Source organism: Dama dama, chromosome 12 (assembly GCF_033118175.1).
Source record: "Dama dama isolate Ldn47 chromosome 12, ASM3311817v1, whole genome shotgun sequence".
In the NCBI taxonomy this organism is placed as follows: Eukaryota; Metazoa; Chordata; class Mammalia; order Artiodactyla; family Cervidae; genus Dama; species Dama dama.
The window spans coordinates 59146653-59167699 of record NC_083692.1 but is presented as its reverse complement, the minus strand read 5'-3'; the positions used below and the strand labels follow the sequence as shown (position 1 = coordinate 59167699).

Here is a 21047-nt window from a genome sequence, read left to right as displayed (position 1 = left end):
ATCTTCCTGACCCAGGGATCAAACCCGAATCACTTACGTCTCCTGCATTGGCAGGCAGGTTCTTTACCACTAGTGCCACCTGGGAAGCCCTTTCCCCCTACATCTAAGTCCACATTTAGCTACATCTTCCTCCCTCCCCTCTTTTTTCTTCCTTCCTTCCCTCTGCTCGCCCTCCCTTCTTCCCATCAGTCCTCTAAAAGAGATGACCCTCTTCCTTCCAGAATCAGTTTACCTGCCCTGGATCTGACTCTGGATCTCACTCCTCTACTCTGGGCTCCTCCACACCCTGCCCCCCAATGCCCCCTTTATCTTCAGCCGCAATCTCTCCTCTTCCATCCTTTAGTGCAAGCCTTCTTTCAACTAAACTCTATGAAATAAGCTACTGCCTTCACTTTCTCCACTGTCGCCTTTTCAGTCATATTTCATTTTTGTATTCATTTTGTATTCCCTCCAGGACCTACCACAAGCATCACAGGCACTCAAGAAAAGTTGGCTGGATTAATTACTGGGGAATGGAATATTCTTCAAGCGAGATGTGCAAGGATCATGCAGGGTGCAAAGACTCTGTTGACTTTAAGGAGGGGGAGGAAGCCTCAGGGAGACAAGGTAGAAACATGGAAAAACAATGTTACCAGAGCCACACTGGAAACAAACATTAGAGAATCTTTAAAATGGAAGCATAGGGAGATGAGCACCCTCGTGTGTCTGCCCAGGGCTTCCGTGAGTGTAAATCAGTGAAATTACGGTGAGCGGCAAGTACCGTGACCATTATGCCACAGCAGGGGGCACAGAGAATGAAGGCGCATTGTAAGGATGGGGTGATATTCTGGTTGGGAAGGATGGTGTCCCTGGCAGGAGAAAGGCAGCGGAGGACGCACGGAATCTGGGCATAGGCCAGCTCTGGGGACCCAAATAGCAGATTTCCCATGGTGGGCAGCTTTAAATCAGACCTCGGAGACCTATAGGCCAAGCAGTGTTTACAGCCTTCCCCGGGCAGATCTGCTACCCTGGATTCTTTCAAGAACAAGGAAATAAGGCAGTGTTGAGGAGGCTTTTCATTTGACAGGTTGAGGAATCAAGGAAAACACATTTGCAAAACCAGTCTAATCGCCTTTGCTCCCATAGTAAGAGTAAGAATAACAAGAAGATAATGACACATCTGTAAAATGCTCAGCATGTCTTGGGCCCTGTCCTAGCATGCTCACTCCTTTTAGGAGCCGCCTCCTTTCCATGATAGCGAGCAACTCACAACCCATAGGTATCCCCAGCACCTGCCATAAGCCTGGCCCACTGAACACAAATGAGGAGAGATGGTGACTGTCTCTCTTCTGTGACAAGAAAGAGTGAGGGTACGATTGATAAGAAGGTCAACTAGAGTCCAAAAAGAAGACAGACTGAGGAGACCAAGGGGAACTGAGCCACAGTCTGTCCCTCCTCCCTTCTGTGGACGTTTGCCTTAAGGCCCCCTGCTCATTAGAGATGAAGCAGATACCCTCTGTTTAGTTTTGAATGGCACATACTTGGCTGGGAAGGGGAAGAATCATCCAGCCTTTTGTTGGATGTCAGCACCACGCGCAGTAACTCGCATCTCCATCCAGCTTTCAAGCTGACACTGGGCTCTCACACCCATTTTCCTGTTTGAGCATCCTAAGGACTCTGTGGGTGGGCAAGACAAGTGTCACCACCACCATCACCATCCCCATCTGACTGAGGGACCTGCCAGAGGCCTCACAGCTAGTCAGCAGAGGCAGGAGGTCAGCCTTCACCCTCTGGCTCCAGTCAAGCCAGGAAATCTCCATCAAATGCTGCCGAGGCATATCTTTAATCAGGAGGACAGGGTGACCTGAGGGGCGTCAGCATGGCCACTGTCCTAATCACAGTCAGTACCTGGCACTGAGTGTTTGGAAAGATGATAGCTAGATGCCTGGGAACTCACAGATGAGTCCAGAGAGTCGTGGGAACTCTCTTGTGCTCGGAGAAGTATTTCTGGGGAGATTTGCCGGCTGGAGCTACTTTGTCCCCAGGGGAGGCTGAGGAGGCCAGAGTCCTGGGCTCTTAACAGAAGCCCACTCTCCCTGCCAAGGTCCTCGTGGAAGGACAGCAAACAACGCCATTCTTTTTGTTGAAGAATAACAGTCATTTTTTCTAGGCTACCCAGCAAGTTAAGAGACATTGGTAAGAAAAATAAAGCCTCCAGTCTTTTATCAATTAATGACAACCCCATCCCCACCCCCCTCCAAAACACACACATTATCATACTCTCTGCTCTCTACTCACATTTCACAGGCCTGGGCACAGATCTTTATCTAAAGCAAGGCTCTGAATTGCCAAATGGCATATTAGCTATTAGCTTGGGTCTTATGTTAGCCTTGATCCCATTAAGCATGATCACATAAGGTAGAACTTACATCAAATCTGACAGTCTTGAGCCCATCCACACACAACACTAACATCTAATCTGGTTTCCTACTGTTTGGGAATTTAATTGTCCTACCACTGCAGCCAGTCACCTGTCAATCATCAAAGCTGCCTTTAAAACTAACCCAAGCCTCTACTGTGAATGGTTGTCTTGCTTTCATAAATTAGTCTTTGTGAAAGTCAGGGATCATTCTGGAAACTTAAAATTCATGGGTAGATTTTTTTTCTTGATTTGGTTTCAAGATACCATATAGTCGTAACATAAGGCCCTCAGGTATCTCACACAAGAAATCACAATTAATTTTAAAAACCTTACCAATCTATTTGGAATAACATGATATGAGTATAAATTCTAGTGACAGTTTCAAATCTGGTGATATATAAAAAAAAAATTAGGTTCACTTCAATCTTTCCAAATACTTTGACTATTCATGACAATTACATTTAAAGTTCAGTAAAATATTTACTGCATGTAACATCTGTAACCCAAGGGTCAGCTCTGCCTCTGTTCCAAAGCCCTCCTAAATAGCACATACTGGGAAGGGGAGGTTTTATTCTGCATCACTCTCAGTGGCCCCTGAAGTGCTGGGACCCTCTGGGGCTCACTCTTCCTCCCAGAATTTATACTAATATTATGTTATTCCAAACAGATTGGTAAGGTAGTTTTTAAAACTTACACTCTTCACTTTCTGCCACCACATGGAAGCTACACACAGGTGTCAGACTTTCAGGAAAGCTGTGGAAAACTAAAAGGAATTGAAATAAAGTAAAAAAATTAAAACTTCACAATAAATGCAGGTTTTTTCTGTAGCCCAAGGAAGCTTTCCAACCTTTCTTAGCTGACACCCTGTGTGCCTAGTCTTAACTCTCCAGATCTTGGACCTCACCTAATACCTGCTGTAATTCTCCCTCCACTCTTCATAGTCAGCCCTACCCAGACCCATTTGCTCTCTGAAGCAATTCATTCTCTCAGTGCTAAATAACAAGTCCATGATGGGGATGGAGAGGGGGAATCTTGAATATTTTCTGGATGCAAAGGTGGTAGGTATGCTCTTTGGTAACACAGGAAACCACTCCCACAATGGGTTTTTATTTCTTCACTTTTGCTGAGTAGTTTTATGATGTTTACTTTTGCAGTCTGATGGGTTAAGATACTGATCACCCACAGTATGATCAACAACTGACACTATTCTAGGAAGTCTGTAAATCAATGGCTAAGATGATTAGGCTGGAATTATGCACAAAACAAAGACTTAAAAAGCAGATTACTTCTTGGGAAAAGTACTGGTTGGGAAAGACTAAGATAGGGGTAGAGTGTATAAGGCAGAAAAGTTTGAAGGGTCTAGTTAGGACCTGCTCCACGGCAGGGAAGAGAAACCCAGCCTCAAACCAGCAGAACGAAGTTAACTAGGTTATACAACTGGGAGTCCAGGCGGCAGAGCTGGCTTCAGAGGCTCAAACCGAATAATCAGGACAGTCTTCTGATTTCTCTCTCTGCATCTAGATTCTGCTTTCGTCTGTGTTGATTTTTATTTGGGGGAAGCTGGAGTCTTATTTTTATCCTTAGCATTAGCTACCCTGGAAAAGAGGAAGTGTCTCTTATCCAGGAGGGCTCTGTGGAGTTGGCGTAGGTCATGTGATACCTATCCTTTAACTGTGGGGGTGGGGGGGGAGGAAGTGAGGCTGTTTTGCTGGGCTTGGTCATGGGGCAGGCAGAGGGTCAGTTCTTAAGAGACTGGGTCTTCACCAGTCAGTTGGGAGAAGGCTGATGGAAAAGACCATGAGCAAAGACAGAAGCAATGAAGCACTTTGTGTACACATCCAGAAGTCCATTTCGAGAAGATGGCAAGAAGGAAGCAAAAGGAGATACACCGAAGAGGTTACTGAGTACCTGATGTGGGACATTCTACCTCACCTGCATCTCTGGGGAGGTTTTTGAGTAGGATGCTGAACAGTCTGGCACTCCCTGTCAGGAGAGTACACCGGCACCACTATTTGCACAGGTGTGTGCGGAGAGATGCGAGAAGTGGGAGACATTACAGGAGCATAGATTAGAGGTAATGAGGCCCGACCTCAGGTGACAGCAGTGAGAGGAGGAAGGGGAGGAAGATGGGACAACTGAAGGCAGCTCAAGAGGTGACGCCAGGGCTTAGGGGAAGGGTCAGGGTCAGGAGGCCAGAGAGGGGGAATCTACAATCAGCTTGTGGGTGGGAACAAGAGAACTGCAAGGTCTCCCCGTGACTTCTTACTCCCTTCCTGTGATGAAGGTGGAGCCTGAAGAGAAAGGGAAGAAGTCAGGGTGGAAGTAAAAGTAAATGACAGACAGGCTGCTACACTGGGAATCCCACCTTTCTGACAGTAAAGGCTTTTGTTTTCTCTGGACCAAGCTGTGTTGTTTGCATAGGATGACTTCTCTCTAGTTTGCAAGAATTTACCAGTCTGAACCCTCAGAGCAGACAGCTGAGGCTTATGCCTTCTTCCCTACCCTTGTCTACAATATATTATCTAGTCTAACCACCACCGTGCTATCAGGTAGATGTCACTCTCACTTTACAGAGAGGGACACTAACATTCAGAGAATTTAACTCACCCGAGGACATACAGCCAGATTAGGTGGTAGTCAAGTGAGCCGTTTTCTCCTTAGGAGAAGATGTATAGGCTTGGGCACACAAAGGGAAGTTGAGTGGATTTAGAACAGACCTAGGGTTATCTTCAGAGCTAATTTGGACTTTCGTTCCTATTGGCCACACTGAACCTCCACTCCTCTCTTCCTTGGAATCTCAGGTTAACAACCAGACACTTATTTCAGACAGAGAGTAACAGACTGAATGTGGGTGTCAGAGATATGCTAGAGAGTGAAAAGAGAGTTCTGAACGACAGAATTTTTTTAAAAAAATCCTTGTGACAAGATTTAGAAAGATGATAGCTATTTTTTTTTCATTTATTTTTATTAGTTGGAGGCTAATTACTTTACAATATTGTAGACGATAGCTATTTTAAAAGTACATTGTACCTATGTTCACAAATGTCACTGAAACCCAAAGGCATTCTCTGGTTAAACATTTATTATTTGTGGGAGTGTGAAACTTGTTTTTCCTGTTTTAAAGTTTCAAGAAGCCAGGTGTATGTTCAAATGTCCATTATATGCAATGAGATTATTCTTTACACTCATTTGGAATGAAAATATCAAGCTTCTCATCTTAGCTTTGGATAAAACATGCTATTTCTATTTGTTGTACCCCAATATGCAACTGTACTGTGCTCGTAGTACAAGCCAGTTTTCAGGACACATTCCTAAAAGAACAAGGTCAGGTACTGAATGGAGATACATGGGATTGTTTGTACTATATACACAATAACTCCAGCAATGATTTATTAAAGCACCCATGAGCCAACAAATGAACCCGGACCTCAGACTGTTAAATGCTTGGACTTCAATAGTTTAACAACTTAGAATAAAAGTTAACTTTTAAAAAATTACTCAAGAGTATTTAAAGGCACTGACCCGTCAAGGGTTTTAACAGACTGCCAGTGATGATTCATAAGAGCTAATGACATGAAGGAAATCTGTTAAGTACTCAACATTTAACCCCATAAGGATGGCATCTAGAACAGCTCTCTTTCAAAAGCCTTAACTTTGTTTTGCAAAGAAGAAACATCATTGTTTCTAACTTTGTGAATAGTAAAAAGTGTGAATTTATCCTTCATCAAGGTAGGTACTGTGTCATAGCTAATGACATTTCTAAAAATTAAGACCAGTGATCTAGTATTCATGACAATCTTTTCCATCAATTGCAAACAAAAAAAGGCTTGAAAGTTTAATATAATGCAGTTAAGCACTTGTGTTATTTTACACTGGCTGATGGAGAAGTAGATACAGTTCATGGTTCTGACTCTCAATCTTGTCTGTGGGTACAGACAGAATCAGCCTGAAGTTAAAAGAAGCTCCTGATTCTCATCATATATACTGATCACAGGGTAAAAGATGGTTTACCCAGGAGGCAAGAGCTACAGAGTATTTTATAGTCACCTTGTTCTTTTAGAATGAACACATCTAAACTCTGATAGTAATTATGTAGATACATCAAGCCCCAGACTTCAGAAAAATGACCTGGTGCCACTTTTCTGGTCTCAATTTAACATAGAGAAGAACCACAGAGGGAAGAATTCGGTAAGGTTCAGGATGGTGGGATCCTGGAGCTTAGGCCAACAAGCCCAAGCTCTGGTATTTGGAAATGAGGATCTCCTCTGTTTTTCTTGGCCTCTCAATGCTCATGGCACTTAGCTTTAGAACCGTAAAAATGAACAGCAAACAAAGGTTTTCTTTTCACCACATTTTCTTCTTCTAAAATCTCTCACCTGTTCAACTTACTGTGGAACACTGTTCTCAGACTCCTCCCACCCAGGAGCCATTCCCGCCGTGATGGGGTAGTGATGTTCACAAGCCCTATACTCTCAAAAAGATGCCCAGATTTCACACTGCAACACAGACTCGCATTATTACATTTCCCCAGGACCCTCACATAAAGTAATTCCAAGCCTGCTATATATAGCCACAACATTTATCGAAGGCTTACTGTATGCTGAACATTTTATGTGTTAAACTGACTTAATCCCTATGCCAAGCTATGAGGCAATCCATCATGGTTTTACCTCACAGAGGAGGAAACTGAGGCACAGTCACACAGCTAAGGAAATGAAGGAACTGAGGTTTAAATCCAGATAATCCAGTTTCAAGGCTTGTGAGCTAATAGCTTTCAGGATGGTCATGAGAAAACAACCATCATAGAGATAACCTGTTCTAACATATTTTAAAATCTACTCTTTGAAAACTATTTGCTATTACTTAAGATGTATCTCACAACTGATATGACCCCAAATACATAACAGCTTTCACCTAACTGGTGAAAATGATTTCAGAATTTGTTTTCCTACCCCAAATCATTTAAAGTGAAAACTTAGCTTCCCATTACTTGACTAATTTTCAGTAAAATTTTGTTGCCACAAACTTTTTCTAATTCAAATATGGCCTGAAGCTCTTTATGTTATGAAAACTGAATATTATTTTTTTAAATGTTTATTATCACTGAATCAAACACTCTTTCAAATCCTGATGTTCCTTGAGGAAAAATTAAAACTGAAAGTCAAACAGGCAGCCTAAACTTACAGAACTGTGATAAAACCAAAGACAGAGCTTCAGTCTTTTGATGTAAAAGCTACTTATTACTCTAGTGAAGAAGGCATACTGGTTTGAAACTAATTAAAATTAATTAGAAGCTTCAAGTACCTCAGATGTAAAATCATGCATTACATAAAAAGTACTTTCAAGGTGAATTTCATTTTTAGAACTTGAACTAATTTAGCCTTTGAAATATCTGTCTCTCATAGAAAATACCAACAGCAGACAAATGATTTATGAATTGCAATTTATGTAGCTATATGAACCACATTCAAAAATTCAAAAGGATTCAAAAATTCAAAATTCAAAAATCAAAATGCAATAAACAGAAAATAAAGATAGATTTACAAGGAAAAAAAACTATTTTACTTACAGTACTGTTACAGTCTGGATGTTTACACCACCACCACCCCCCATTCATATATTGAAATTTATTCATCCAGTGTGAAGATATTTGGAGGTGAGGCATTTGGGAGGGATGAAGCTCTCTATAAATGGGATTTGTGCCGGTAAAAGAGACTCCAGGGAGTCCCTTGTCCCTTCCACCCTGTGAGGATAGCTGCCTATGGACATATTGATCTTGGACTGTCCAGCCTCCCAGAACTGTGAGAAATACATTTCTGTCGTTTGTAAGTTACCTAGGCTACGGTATTTTGTGATACCAACCCAAACGAACTAAGACAACCACATTATATTCTGAAAGCAACTTATAACAGGTAGGTTTATTCTTTAAAATCTAACGTACTTCACTTTCAAAATCCAAGTGTGAATTCATTTAGAACATTCTATTTTAACAACTTCCTGTCTATAAACTGTTTAAAGACCAAGTCAAGCAACGCCATCTACAGGGAACATTAGGAATAACAGTCATATTTCTATGATCCACACATTTTTTTACATGTTTCATTTATTTATTGGACATGCAGCATATGGAATCTTGGTTCCCCAACCAGGGATTGAACCCATGCCCCCTCCATTGGGAGCTCAGAGTCTTAACAACTGGACCACCAGGGAAGTCCCCCATACTTTTCTTTGGGGGCTTCCCTGATGGCTCAGACAGTGAAGAATTTGCCTGCAATGCAAGAGACCTGGGTTTGATCCTGGAGTCTGGAAGATCCCCTGGAGGAGGAAATGGCAACCCACTCCAGTATTCTTGCCTAGAGACTCCCATGGACGAGGAGCCTGGGGGCTACAGTCCATGGGGTCACAAAGAGTCAGACATGACTGAGTGACTAACACTTTCATACTTTTCTTTAAATGAACACAGTTGTCTGTACCCTGAATTGACATCATTTAACAAGGACTAGCCACACTGTGTAAAAAGTCCCACTAAAAATCATTCTGGATTTTTAATACTTCTTAATAACCTAACTTTACTTCCAAATTCACCAAACATGACCCACTGACCCTAGGTTATGAACTGCAGCAGGTTAAGATTTAAAACTATGTAACCTTAAAGACCTTGAAAGTTATAGTCCATACAGGGAGGAAACAAGTCATTGGAGGCTACAGTTCTAACAATTTTCTTTTCCTAGCTTCCCCCGCTTTTTTGGGGTAGCTACCCTGTGCTGCTGTGAGATCTTAAGTTCCCCTGCAGTGGAAGTGGAGTCTTAACCACTGAACCTCCAGTGAAGTCCCTCCTCTTTACTCTTGAGGAGTATCACCTTTACCTTCTTGGCCAAACTTTCTAAATTTTCACATATTTAGTTCCTAAAACTCAGCCCTGTTTATTTCAAAACATCCTATTTCACAGAAAATTCCACATCAGATTCAAAGCTCTTTCTTCCCTTCACAGTACAGATCTAATCATGGTTTGTTTTTATGTAAAAGTAGAGTAAAGTCACTCAGTCGCGTCCGACTCTCTGCAAGCCCATGGACTGTAGCCTACCAGGCTCCTCTGTCCATGGGATTTTCCAGGCAAGAGTACTGGAGTGGGGTGCCATTGCCTTCTCCAGGGCATCTTCCTGATTTCATTCCTTTTCTTTGATCTCTTCTTGGGAAGAAGCTGCTAGAAGAGGCTTCTTCATTGCAGTAATTCTCAATTTAGGCTAAACATTAAAACCATCCAGAGAACTTTAACAAATTAAACTCTGGTTTAATTGGATTGGGATGGAGACTAAACAAAGTTTTTGTTTGCTTTTAATCTCCCAAGTACAGCGAGCCTGAGAAGCACTGCCTTACTCGGTGGGGTGTGCGGCTCTCTAATTGGCTATAGCTGCACTGTACTAAGTGGCTTATAGGTTTCATTGTGCAGTGGCAAGCCACACTTGGGCTAATTCCTGAGCGGTTCCTCCTGGTCCTGGTAGTCCCTTGAGATTTGAGCGTTGTCTATATTCTGGCTAACCCAGCATCACACCTCACTTGTCTGCTGCACCTGCCTTTTAACCACCCCATGTTGTTGCAGAAGTCCTAATGCCTTCAGCTCATGTATCAGCTCTCAACTGCCCGAGATCCATCTTTAACACCTCTCTGACTGACAGTCTCCACACCACCTCTCCCAAATTCCCATGCTCTGGAATTAAACAGATGTATTCATCTGCAGGATAAAGACAAATCCAACCAGGTAGGACAATGCTAGTCTACCCTTCTTGGAGGCTTCCTGGATCTTGAATTCCTCCCCAGGTCTCCCTCCTGTGGCTTCTGAGTACAGATACGCTCTGTTCCCTCTCTCATGAGAGCTCAAAGGACTAAATCCCTTTCCTCAACATTGCACTTCCTCCAAAAGAAGGCCTCTCCCAGACCTCCCCAGCTGTGTGTGGATGGTAGTTAGTGACAGAGCTTGCTACCTGATCTGGCAACCCTCAGGAAGCCCAGCAGTGCTTACTAATCACTATGGTTCTCTGATCTTAGAACTTGGGGATTGGTACCTTTTAAACTCTGCTTTGGCCTTATTCCAGAATAAGAAAAACAATCTCACTTCACTTTCTGTTAAAAAGTACTCAATCCTGTAGTCAGTACCTTAGATCAGCTCCCCAGGAACAAATGGTAATGAATGTATGATAGTGGTTTAGTCTCTTAAGTCGTGTCCAACTCTTGCTACCCAATGGACTGTAGCCTGCCGAGCTCCTCTGTCCATGGGGTTTTCCAGGTGGGAATCCTGGAGTGGGTTGCCGTTTCCTTGACTTATTAAGGTGATAAGAAAGAAGGGAGTGGAAATAGGACATGAAAGAAGAAGAAACACACACAAGCAAGGGGGTGATTCTGGCAAAGCTGCCAAGAGGCTGGTCTCATCCCAAGCCCGCCAGCAAGTTCTGGTGTAAGGTCTCCTGTCGGAAGTCAAGGAGCTGGGCTTTCATTACAGGAATGTCAAGGAGGACTTCAGCTGAACACCCACAGCTACTGTATTTTAGAAGTACAGTCTTAAGGGGAGGAGGGTGAAAGGGACCTGAGGAATTGGAGTGGACTACTATGGCTGGTCAACGTTAATAAACTCATTCCTACAAGTTTTATAATGTTACGAAACAAGCCAGAAAGTGATCATTTGTTCTAAGACTTCACTAATAAAATACCTGTATTATCTGTAACTAGAAAAGTATCATACACTGAGGTTACACTAACTGTTTAGTAAGCTGATTAATGAAATGCTAAGAGCAGTTTGGGAAAAAAAACAAACAGCAGAACAAAAGTTAAAGACTGAAGAAAACCTGAAGGAAAAAAATTTTCTTTTGATGTTAATCTTTAATTTCTCCAGGGCTGCTTTTGCTCTTTCTGGAAAGCAGTCACCTGCTTTAAATGTTTATTTTCTCCAAAGCTATTTCTGAAACATTCACAAAGTCACAGGATCTCAAAAACAATGTTTATTTTAACACATAAAATGTGCCACCTAGCACCAATGCCTGTTAAGTACCAGCATTCCATCTGGTTACTATTATGCTTTGGAACCAGTGCGACTGGGAAGTCCTGACAGATCAGTCTGAGAACAGATGATTATCATAACATAAGACAGAGACCACACAGAAAAAAAATCATTTGGTAAATGTACACAGAACTACACTTGTAGTTATTTAAATAGCTTTCTGTTTCATATAAACAAGTTATCACCAGTGATTTAGCCACATTTTCCTGGGAGCTACGCATGAGGAAAAGTGCACAAGCCACATACATGCACGAGCCTAAAGCTGGGCCTTTTATTCTCACTCCACTCTCAAATAAAAAATTTTACAGATACCCCTTGCACTCTGACTTCTTACTTTCACCTTTATTAACCGACCACAGTATAATTTATTATATAATTCACAGGGTAAATTATACTGTAATCAGCAAGGTGAAGGAAAAGCACAGAACTTTGGTCACAAAACAGTCTTTTCGTTTTTTGTTGTTTTTTTTTCCTCAAGTAAAAGAACACAAATATTAAAGTTGTCTGAAAAACAATGAAGTGGAAGATACTTATAATAAAACCCATTGTATAAATGTTAAAACCCTCTCTTAAATTTATCTTGATGACAAATTAAAATTTACTGATTTGAATTTAAACATTATTAAAGAGTAACTGATACCTCTCTTTAGAAACTGGATCAACTTACCTCTATTTTCCTGAAAACACTCCAAGCCAACCATGCTACTTCATTATTCTTGGCAGACTTTAGGCTAACCTCAGTACCTATTTTTATTGGAGGAGTGACTGACACAATGTTTCTTTTAAGCAGAACTTGATGTGGAGCTAAAAGTAAACTAAGTTGGATTTCAGGCCCATTGGCAGGTAGGCAGTCAGTCAAGTCATTTTTCATATTGCAGGCAGCCAGTGGTGGTTATCTATAGATCGGATCCCTAAAGACATGCTGAAAAAATCTGTGAACACAATCTTCCATGCTGTACTCACATGCTTCATTCACGTTATTAGCTTACGCACGTTGTTAGAGGCCTGGGTAAGATGACTAAAGATTTCATGATGGAAATTTCTGTAAGAAAAAAAATGGAAACCTTAAAAGACTGATTTCTTATTATACATTAAATATTTACTGGGTATTTAATACTAGGTATTATGCCTACTGACAGTCAAATGCAATTCAAATGAATAGCTATGTATAATGCTTGGAGGTGGTCTTTGTTAATGCCTAAAGTACAAGCAACCAAAGAAAGAACCGATATACTAGACAGCATCAAAATTAAAAACCTCTGTGTTTCAAAGGACATACTATCAAGAAAAGAAAAGGACAACCCACAGAATTTGGAAGTCATAAATCTGGTATGAGTCCGGTATCCAGGATATATAAAGAATGTTTACAACTCAACGGTGAAGACAACTCAATTTTAAAATAGGCAAAGGATTTCTACAAACAGGTAAAAAGGCCAGTAAGTACACAAAAAAAGATACTCAACATCATTTTCATTAGGGAAATAAAAACCACAATGCGATTACCACTTCATACCTACCGAGATGACTACAATAAAAAAGATTAACAACAATAAATGTTAGGGAGGATATGGAGAAACTGGAAAATGCAGACAGTGCTGGTAAGAAAGGAAAATGGCATAGCAGCTTTGGAATAGTTTGGCAAGTCTTCAGAAAGCTAATCATGGAGTTCCCGTGGGCCCAAGCAATTCCACTATGGATATACACACACTCAAGAGATTAGGAAACATGCCACACAGTAGTTTCACATGAATATTCACAACAGGATTATTCACTAGAGCCTGAAGTGGAAACAAGGGAAATGCTCATCAACTGATGAATGCCTGTATGAGGTGTGGCATATCATACAAAGGACTACTATTCAAGCGTAAAAAAAAGTGAAGTGCTGATGCATGCTAGGACATGGATGCACCCCTGAAAACACTGCTGAATGAAAGAAGCCAGATATAAGAAGCACACATCATGTGTGATTCCATCTGTATGGAATGCTCAATAGGCAAATCCACAGAGATACAGACTGGTGGTTGCTAGGGGCTGGGGAAGGCAGGAATAAGGTGTAACTGCTAAAAGGTATGGGGTTATGAAAATGTTTAAAATTAAAACATGGTGATGGTTGTCCAATTAGGTAAATATGCTAAAAATGGCTTACGTGTAAACTTTATAGTATATAAATTATATCAAGTTAAAAAAACAAATGACTCCCTGCCCCCGTCTCCTGCCACCTCCAAAAGCCTCTATATTTAGGAAACACAAAATTTTTAAGCCTCAAAAAAAAAAAACCAAAAAAACCCTACTTTTAAAACTATACAACAGCTTTGGCTAAAACTGGATCCTTTAAGGCATAAAACATTTTTAATTCATTGTCTTATGCCACGTAATAGTTGATCTGAATTACTAATCCCACTGCTCTTCTTTCTTTGTAGTTCCAACACCTAGTCCCGATTCCAAAAAATGCACATTATCTGCTTCTGGCTAGAATGCACATAAATCAAAAAACTTCACCACAAATCCAAAGGAAGGATAACAGAAACAAATGGAACTAAATCAAGTTTAGCACCCACAATTCATAAAAGTGATCTCGTTCGTGCCTTATACCAGTCACATACACACAAGGTGCTGGGGTACAAAGGTGGATGGGACACAATCCTTCCCTTCTACACATTAAAATACCAGGCACCGTATAAAATGTACTTATTATAACGGGTAAAGGGAGCAATCTAAAAGGGAAACATAAAAATTCTATTAAAAAAAATTTTTTTTAAAAATTCTATTTAATTGAATGCATTTTTCTTTATTGGACAGACCAATAAATAAAAACATGTAACTATGTTATGGTTGGACTAGCTAAAAAAAAAAACAAACTTGAATGGTTGGAGAGAGTTCACAAAGGTCAGAACTGGCATTTAAAAACCTCTAAGAGATAACAGAAATTTATAAATAGCTAAGTTACTTGTCTGAGGTAATGCCCAATTATAAAGCTATATAATTAGAAATAACCTTTACAAAAAAGTCTGCCTTATTTTAGAGAAAACACCTGAGGTCTGGCAAGTTAGGCATTCTTAACACTGAGCATTAGCGTCCCAGTCCTGTTAATCATTATAACCATTTCCCCACATGAAAATTATATCTACGTCATACTCAAGCTCAGAGACAGTGTCCAGCTAGTGAAATCACTTCAGAGGATGATAAGACAAACATGTGTTTACCGATTTTTTCTTTCTGATGTATAAAATGTGAATATCTTCACTTCGATATTCTTCATCATGTTTTTCCAAAGGAATTTTTTCAAAGTCAAAGTCTAGTTGAAGGAGCTATAAATTTTAAAAAGATGCAATTCAAATTCAATAATATGAACTATCCGTTGCTGACAGAAATCAGAATAGTGGTTATCTTTGGAATACTGACTGAAGGGGTATATGAAAAGTTGAGCTAAGCACTTGATATATATGCATTTGATATGGTTTTTTTTTTTTAATGTTTTAACTCAACTGAAAACTGATTATGATATCAAATTTTCAAGTATACATTATTTCAAAAGTTCATTAAAGTTCTTCACAGTCAAGAAAAACATAAAAGTAAAAACCGATTTCACCATATATCTATATATATCATGGTTAAGAGTCACTTAACCCAAAGTAACCCTTTCAGAAGATAAAACTGAAGAGCCATAAAGATGTTTCCTTAAGAAGAACCACTTGTAATATGATGGATCTTTACCCATAAGAAGCATTTGGGTGACCACTGGAGGAAGATGGGTGAAAGACAAATGGGATTCTAAGTATTACTTCTGCAGCTTCCTATGGGTCATTAATTCTTGCAAAAGAAGAAAAAGAAAAGAACAACTTCAAAATAGGTAGAATACACTGGCCAAAGCAACCATAAAAATACAGTGGAAAATACTGGAATGAAAACATATCACATATCATGTTTCTATGATGTATTCTCCGAAAAATATATACATCATTAATATGTTCCTAAAAGCCAGCAACTTGACTGATAAACACTGAAAACTTTCTCAGGAAAGACAAGGGTGTCACATTATTACTTTACATGGCTTTACAAATACTAGATCAACAAGTCAGAAAAGAAAAATAAAGGATCAGAATGGGGGTACTGGGGCGGGGGAGGCTGGCAGCAGTTGTTAGAATGGCGTGCTATAAAGAATTCTCTCTTTGGGTTCATACAAGCAGAATGTTTTCCCTACTCAAAATTACCACACTATACTGGAACACAAAGTCACACATAGCCTCTCTGAAAGGTAATCCCCACAAAGGTAGATCTAACAGAGTACTCACCTCAAAATATTTTTTCTCGATTTCTGGATTTTTCCCCATTGTTCGCTGTTCATAACAACATATAATACAAGTCTCAGACCCACTGAGATCTTTCAGGGTTTTCAACAATGGCTCCAAAGACTGTTCAAAAAGGAATATGATTTTTGTTAATGACTTTTAAAAACACATATGTTTACTCTAAAAGGGGATAGGGGAGGCAGAGGAGATGATTATAGCTCCCTTACAATTCACACATCTCTGAATCAATCCAATCCACTAAACATAGTTACAGCTCTGTAACTAATGATTGGTAAACTCTTAACTAATCAACCATTGCATTAATTTCAGCTTCCAGAGAATGGATTCAAGTGATTGCATTTTGGAGTACCCATGGGTAAAAATGGAATTGACAGCATTCTTGAAGCTTAATCTAACAGGATTTAAACAATCAACAATTAACTTACAAAAGTAGGTCCAACTTTAACTTGAATAAGTTGGTTCAATGTTCATTATTGTAAAAAAATGATTGATGCTTACAACACTATACAAACTGATATTCCAAAAGAAAAAAACATTCTATAAATATAATAAATCTTGCCCCAAAACAATGAATCCTTTAGGATGCAACTTACAGCTAACTTAAAAAAATAAATAAATAAATAAATTTTAGCCTTTTACAGGAGATCCAAAAGAAAAAAATCCTTTAAAAATTTTACGGAAGCCTCTCCTAAAATGCACGTAACACTTTTCTCAATAAGCTTCAGGGACCTCTATGTTAATCATGAGTACATATACGTATTTCCTGGTGACCTTTATTTTCTCTTTGTTCATCAACTATGGAACAAATATCCTGCATTCAGAGATGTTAAAATGCTAAGTAATGCGTGCTCCTGAATCCTCGAAATACAGTTTAAGTTTTCTAAAAGAAGAGACTCCACTCATCACTCACTCACCTCTTCGTAGTATATGCAGTCAGCCATCAGTATATAGTCTGGCGGAGAAGGAAAGTCTTCTAATTCTTCCCCCCTTAAAAACGTCAACCACATATTTTAAACTGTTGCTTTACTAATTTAAAAGTCTTGTTTTATAAAAAGACCCAGAAATCTCCATTCGTATTAATCATGCTTTCAGTGAAACGCAATTTAAAGCAAACTACAAATTGTTATCTTAAAACAAGCTGAAAGGCCATACAAACCATTTCAGTACCTTGGCTTGAACAGAACCAGTGACAAGATGCTTGTTCATATTAATATTCATCTTCAGCAAGTCTTGCAATTCCTCAAGATCGGTGACTATGACATCTGCCCTATAAAATAACGTTGATTGAGGTGTAGGCACAAGAGTGGGAAGCCAGGAACCGGGGCTTCCTGAACAAAGAAGCGTCCCCTCCCGCCAGGTCTTACCCGAGGGTAGCGGCCATGAGCCCCACAGCCCCGGTGCCCGAGCCCAGCTCTAGCACCGACCGCCGGCTCAGCGCGTGGGCCCCATCGCCGGCAAATCCGGGCGTTTCCAGATATTTAGAAAGGACAATGGCAGCGTCCCAGACAACGCAACCCACGCCGCCGGAGCCATACTGCTGCAGTCGTAACACCGTGCCATCTCGCTTCTCCAAAACTCGCACAAAGTTCCGCAGCGGATCCTCCCCAGAGGACTCCAGAGAGGCCGCCATCGCTGCCCGGCAACAAGAGGCGCCGCACGCAGCGACGTCACATTCACGCGCACTATTCCGGGCCCCGCCTTGCCAGGGCCCCGGCGCGTCCCGGCGGCGGCGTTGGAGCTGCGGCGCGTGCGCGAAGGCACAAAGCCCGGACGGCAGCACACTTCCAGCGTGGCCAGCGGAGGGCCGAGGCGCCCCTACGCGCCAAACCGGCTCCTTCTTCTCCCCTAAATTACAAGCGTGGCTTAACGAACGGGCAGTTTAAATCACTTTTCCAGACAACGCCAACCTGAGCGTTTTTACCTGGCTGGAGACTGAGTCGCACAGTTGTTGTTTTTTAAATTACTGGCTTTAAATCAAGGCAGCTTCGAAGATACTACCAAGTATCTTGGTAGTCTGCTTATCTCGAGTTCCTAATAGGCTCCTAAATTTTCATCTAAATGCATAAAATGGTTGCAGGAAGCTTGTGATTGCGTTTAACGGTGAAGACCGTTTCCCCTCTTCCCTCTAAAGTTTACATCACTTAAATTCTTTGGGATTATGGAATTTAAATTGCACAAAATAACTGAAAATAATGTGTGTATATGTATTACTTGTACAGAACTCGACAGTCTTACCCCCTTGTTCCTTATAATGAAAACACATTTTAAAAGTCTTTTAAAAATTAAGACTGGGGTGATTTATTAATCTTGTTAGGAACTCTGATACAAAGCACAGTAAAAGGCCACAGACCAGTAAATAAACAATGTGGCTTTTGGCTACTTTACAACTGCTGCTAGCACTAAGAGCAAAACACGCTTTTTCATCACTTTGAATAGAGGAGTACAAATGGCAAATAAAAGTTTTAATCACTTCTCTGATTAAAAAGTTTAATAAAGCTTTAACTGCTGGTTTAAATATTACCAATCTAAAAAAATACTTTAAAAAATTTTAGTTAACATGAGATTTATAGAGAAAGTTACTTGGTTTTGAAGGCAATGCAGTTGGTTCCTATGCCATAAGAAAATTATCTTCCGGATTTATGAACTAGTAAAGTAGCAGATTGTATTATAGGCCTTGAGTCACATAAATTTATATAGGTTATTAGCATTATTTTTAAATATACAATATAAACAAAACTGTACATATATGGCATATTAACTTTGTTTTCCAAAACAATAGGCAACTCGTTAGCTAAAGACACCATAGTCTGCAAAAACAAAAAGGCACATCTGTACAAGATATATGCCCTTTGTCCCTCTATGACTGAGTTAGGTAGTCTTTACATTTTGACAAAATAATAAACACAGTGCATTCTATTAGTTTCATTCTATTTTTCACTTTTGTCTTCAGCAGCAAATTCTGGCATTTAAGACATGGCATTGAAGAATTTAAGAATAGTGGGTGTTCACAATTTTCGGTAAAAACTAGATGTAAAAACTAAGAGGCTTAAAAATCAGTATCACCACACACCCCCATATGTGTGTAAATTCACTGCCTTAAATAGTCATCTGTTACTCAAATTTGAAAAATTCCACAAATGCACTATCCCCTTTCAGTGCAATCAATTTTACTTTAAACCATATTTTAGCAGAGTCTACAGTGCAAATATAAATTCCTTATACTGGCCTTTTGGCAGCACTGAGGATCCAAGACAAGGCAATGCTACTGATCACCTGAGGATAATGGTAAATGACTTCTGTATTTTTATTTTTCCAATTCTGAAAAGCTTATTTGATCAGTAGCATTTTTGTAAGAGCATTATTTTTAAAAAGTACTAAAATACTATGCCTTTTTTGAATAAATTAAAAAAAAAGAAACTTTACAAATACCATTCCAGTGTCAATGACTACATATGGCTAGGGTCATTGAGGAGTTTCTGCATTTTCTAACAAAGGCAGTCTATACATTGGGGGGTGTGAAAGCTCCCGTTTGTAAGTCTTTGGTGGCAGTTTTGGTAGATGAGGGCTTGAATTCTGCCTTGGTGGAACAGGGGGAGCTTGAGGATGAGCAAGATTATTTTGACTAGAACTGAGCACATAGCATCGACGAGGTACCCTTGGAGAGGGTGTGCTAGGAGGAGTGTTTGGAGAATTTGGACACGTGCTAACGTCTCTGAACCAGTCTGGATCTCTGTGAAGATGTCCCAGCGGAGGTGGCTGAAGAGTAAACGGACAGTTTATAAAGTGTTCTGGAGGCCGAAGTGGAACTGGTGGAGGGGTATCAGGAAGAGGATCTCTCGGCGGCGGTGGAGGTGGACTATGCAGAGGCCCGTCAAATGGACCAGTAGGAGCAGGAACTCTGGGTTTTACCTTTGGAGGAGGAGGTTGTCTTGGTGGAATAGCAGGGGGGTCATCATCAGATTTCATAGTTCCCTCAAAAACAAAAAAATTAAATTATACCTCTGTTCTCTTGAAACATCTATAAGAAAAAGTTTTTATTTATTTTTTTTTCAGGGGAAAGCGCGCATGCAGTCCCCCACTACCACAAATTATGCAGTCAAGTTTCCCACATTTGAGGAAATCGCAGAGGTCAACACATCCGCAGTGCAATGGGTGAGCCTCGCTCTGGGAGAACTACCTTCGTGATCACAGTATCTCCCCTGCCAGGTAAGTAAAAAAAAAGACTAAAAGTAAAAAAAGACTAAAAAATCCTTATGTGTTAAGTTAAATCCAGAGACACAAAATAGGTTAATCTGGTTTAATGATCAGATTTATGAATAAATTCAGTTTCACTCAGGGCTCAGTTTAATATTTTTATATATGAGATGTTTTAATTGAAATCTTATAAAGCCTCAGATTATCTTGCTTTGTAGATAGAGGCGGACATGACTTAGTGAATGAACAACAAGACATGAAAGAACATGATGTCAAGAGGACTTAATATCCAGCTTCTGCTTTTTGGCCATTTACTTCTACTATCCCCAGTGAGGTTCAGAGTGGTGGTTCTCCAAAGTGTGACCCAGGATCAGCAGCATCAGCACTACCGAAAGTGAAAGTGTTAGTCGCTCAGTCGTGTCGCACTTTGTGACCCCATGGGGTGTAGCCCGCCAGGCTCCCCATTCCATGGAATTTTCCAGGCAAGGATACTGGAGTGGGTAGCTATTCCCTCCTCCAGGGATCTTCCCAACCCAGGGATTGAAACCTGGTCTCCTGCACTGCAGGCAGATTCTTTACCGTCTGAGCCACCAGGGAAGCCTTAGTAGGGACTTGTTATAAATGAAAATTCTTGGGCCCTGCCCCAGACCAACTGCATCAGAAATTCTGGCCATCTGATTTTAACAAACCTTTCAGATGCTTCTGATGCAGCCTGAAGTTTGAGAAGCACCAACTGAAAGTTTGGAGAATGCTTTGAATACTACAGTTCTTCCCATCTCTACCCGAAAGAAAATGTACTTCTGAGTATCTATGGATCTGCCCAGCCTCTTTTTTTTTTAGAAAAAGTATTATGAGGATTAAACAGTTATTTAAGGTATATTCTAAATAAAACAACCTAAGTATTTAAAAAACATAAAGGGTAACCAAATTATAATTGACAGACTCTTTTTAAGAATAAGCACAGTTTTGAAGATTCACAACTTTGAATAAGTTGAGGCAAACCCAAGTCCTGTTGACTACCTTGGATTTTTGTTGTTGCTCCTGTTGGCCGCAAGACACAGCATGTGGGATCTATAGTTCCCTGACCAAG

The 21047-nt window shown here is 40.4% G+C and overlaps 2 protein-coding genes and 1 non-coding gene across 4 annotated transcripts in view; all 3 read right to left on the bottom strand.

Annotated features, from left to right (window-relative positions):
- Nucleotides 1-4257: 4257 nt before the first annotated feature.
- VCPKMT (valosin containing protein lysine methyltransferase) lies at nt 4258-17413 on the bottom strand. Of its 2 annotated transcripts, XM_061157407.1 has the most exons (6): nt 17128-17413; nt 16920-17030; nt 16678-16750; nt 15746-15865; nt 14657-14761; nt 4258-12495 (listed from the first exon to the last, which is right to left on the bottom strand). In XM_061157407.1, the coding sequence occupies exons 1-6, from the start codon at nt 17391-17393 to the stop codon at nt 12481-12483; spliced, it is 690 nt and encodes a 229-aa protein (XP_061013390.1). In that variant the 5' UTR covers nt 17394-17413; the 3' UTR covers nt 4258-12480. The 2 variants fall into 2 exon arrangements, with proteins under 2 accessions (XP_061013390.1, XP_061013391.1); XM_061157408.1 differs by lacking the exon at nt 16678-16750 and having other exon boundaries at nt 16931-17030.
- Nucleotides 17414-18034: 621 nt separating this feature from the next.
- Nucleotides 18035-21047, bottom strand: part of SOS2 (SOS Ras/Rho guanine nucleotide exchange factor 2) — a 105366-nt gene continuing 102353 nt past the window's right edge. Inside the window, exon 23 of the mRNA XM_061157406.1 lies at nt 18035-19735. Coding sequence (XP_061013389.1) covers nt 19226-19735 — 510 coding nt within the window. The 3' untranslated portion in view covers nt 18035-19225. The remainder of the gene's footprint in view (nt 19736-21047) is intronic.
- On the bottom strand, nt 19814-19977 carry LOC133067585 (U1 spliceosomal RNA). Its single transcript, XR_009695358.1, has one exon. It is a non-coding gene; the product is annotated as a U1 spliceosomal RNA (small nuclear RNA).

Excerpts from the sequence above, each read along its gene's own strand:
- VCPKMT (XM_061157407.1), bottom strand. The coding sequence starts at position 17,393 with ATGGCGGCCTCTCTGGAGTCCTCTGGGGAGGATCCGCTGCGGAACTTT. Across the intron at positions 17,031-17,127 it reads CTCATGGCCGCTACCCTCGG|GGCAGATGTCATAGTCACCG; the intron begins GTAAGACCTGGC and ends GTTATTTTATAG. Across the intron at positions 15,866-16,677 it reads ACTGCATATACTACGAAGAG|TCTTTGGAGCCATTGTTGAA; the intron begins GTGAGTGAGTGA and ends CTTTTTGAACAG.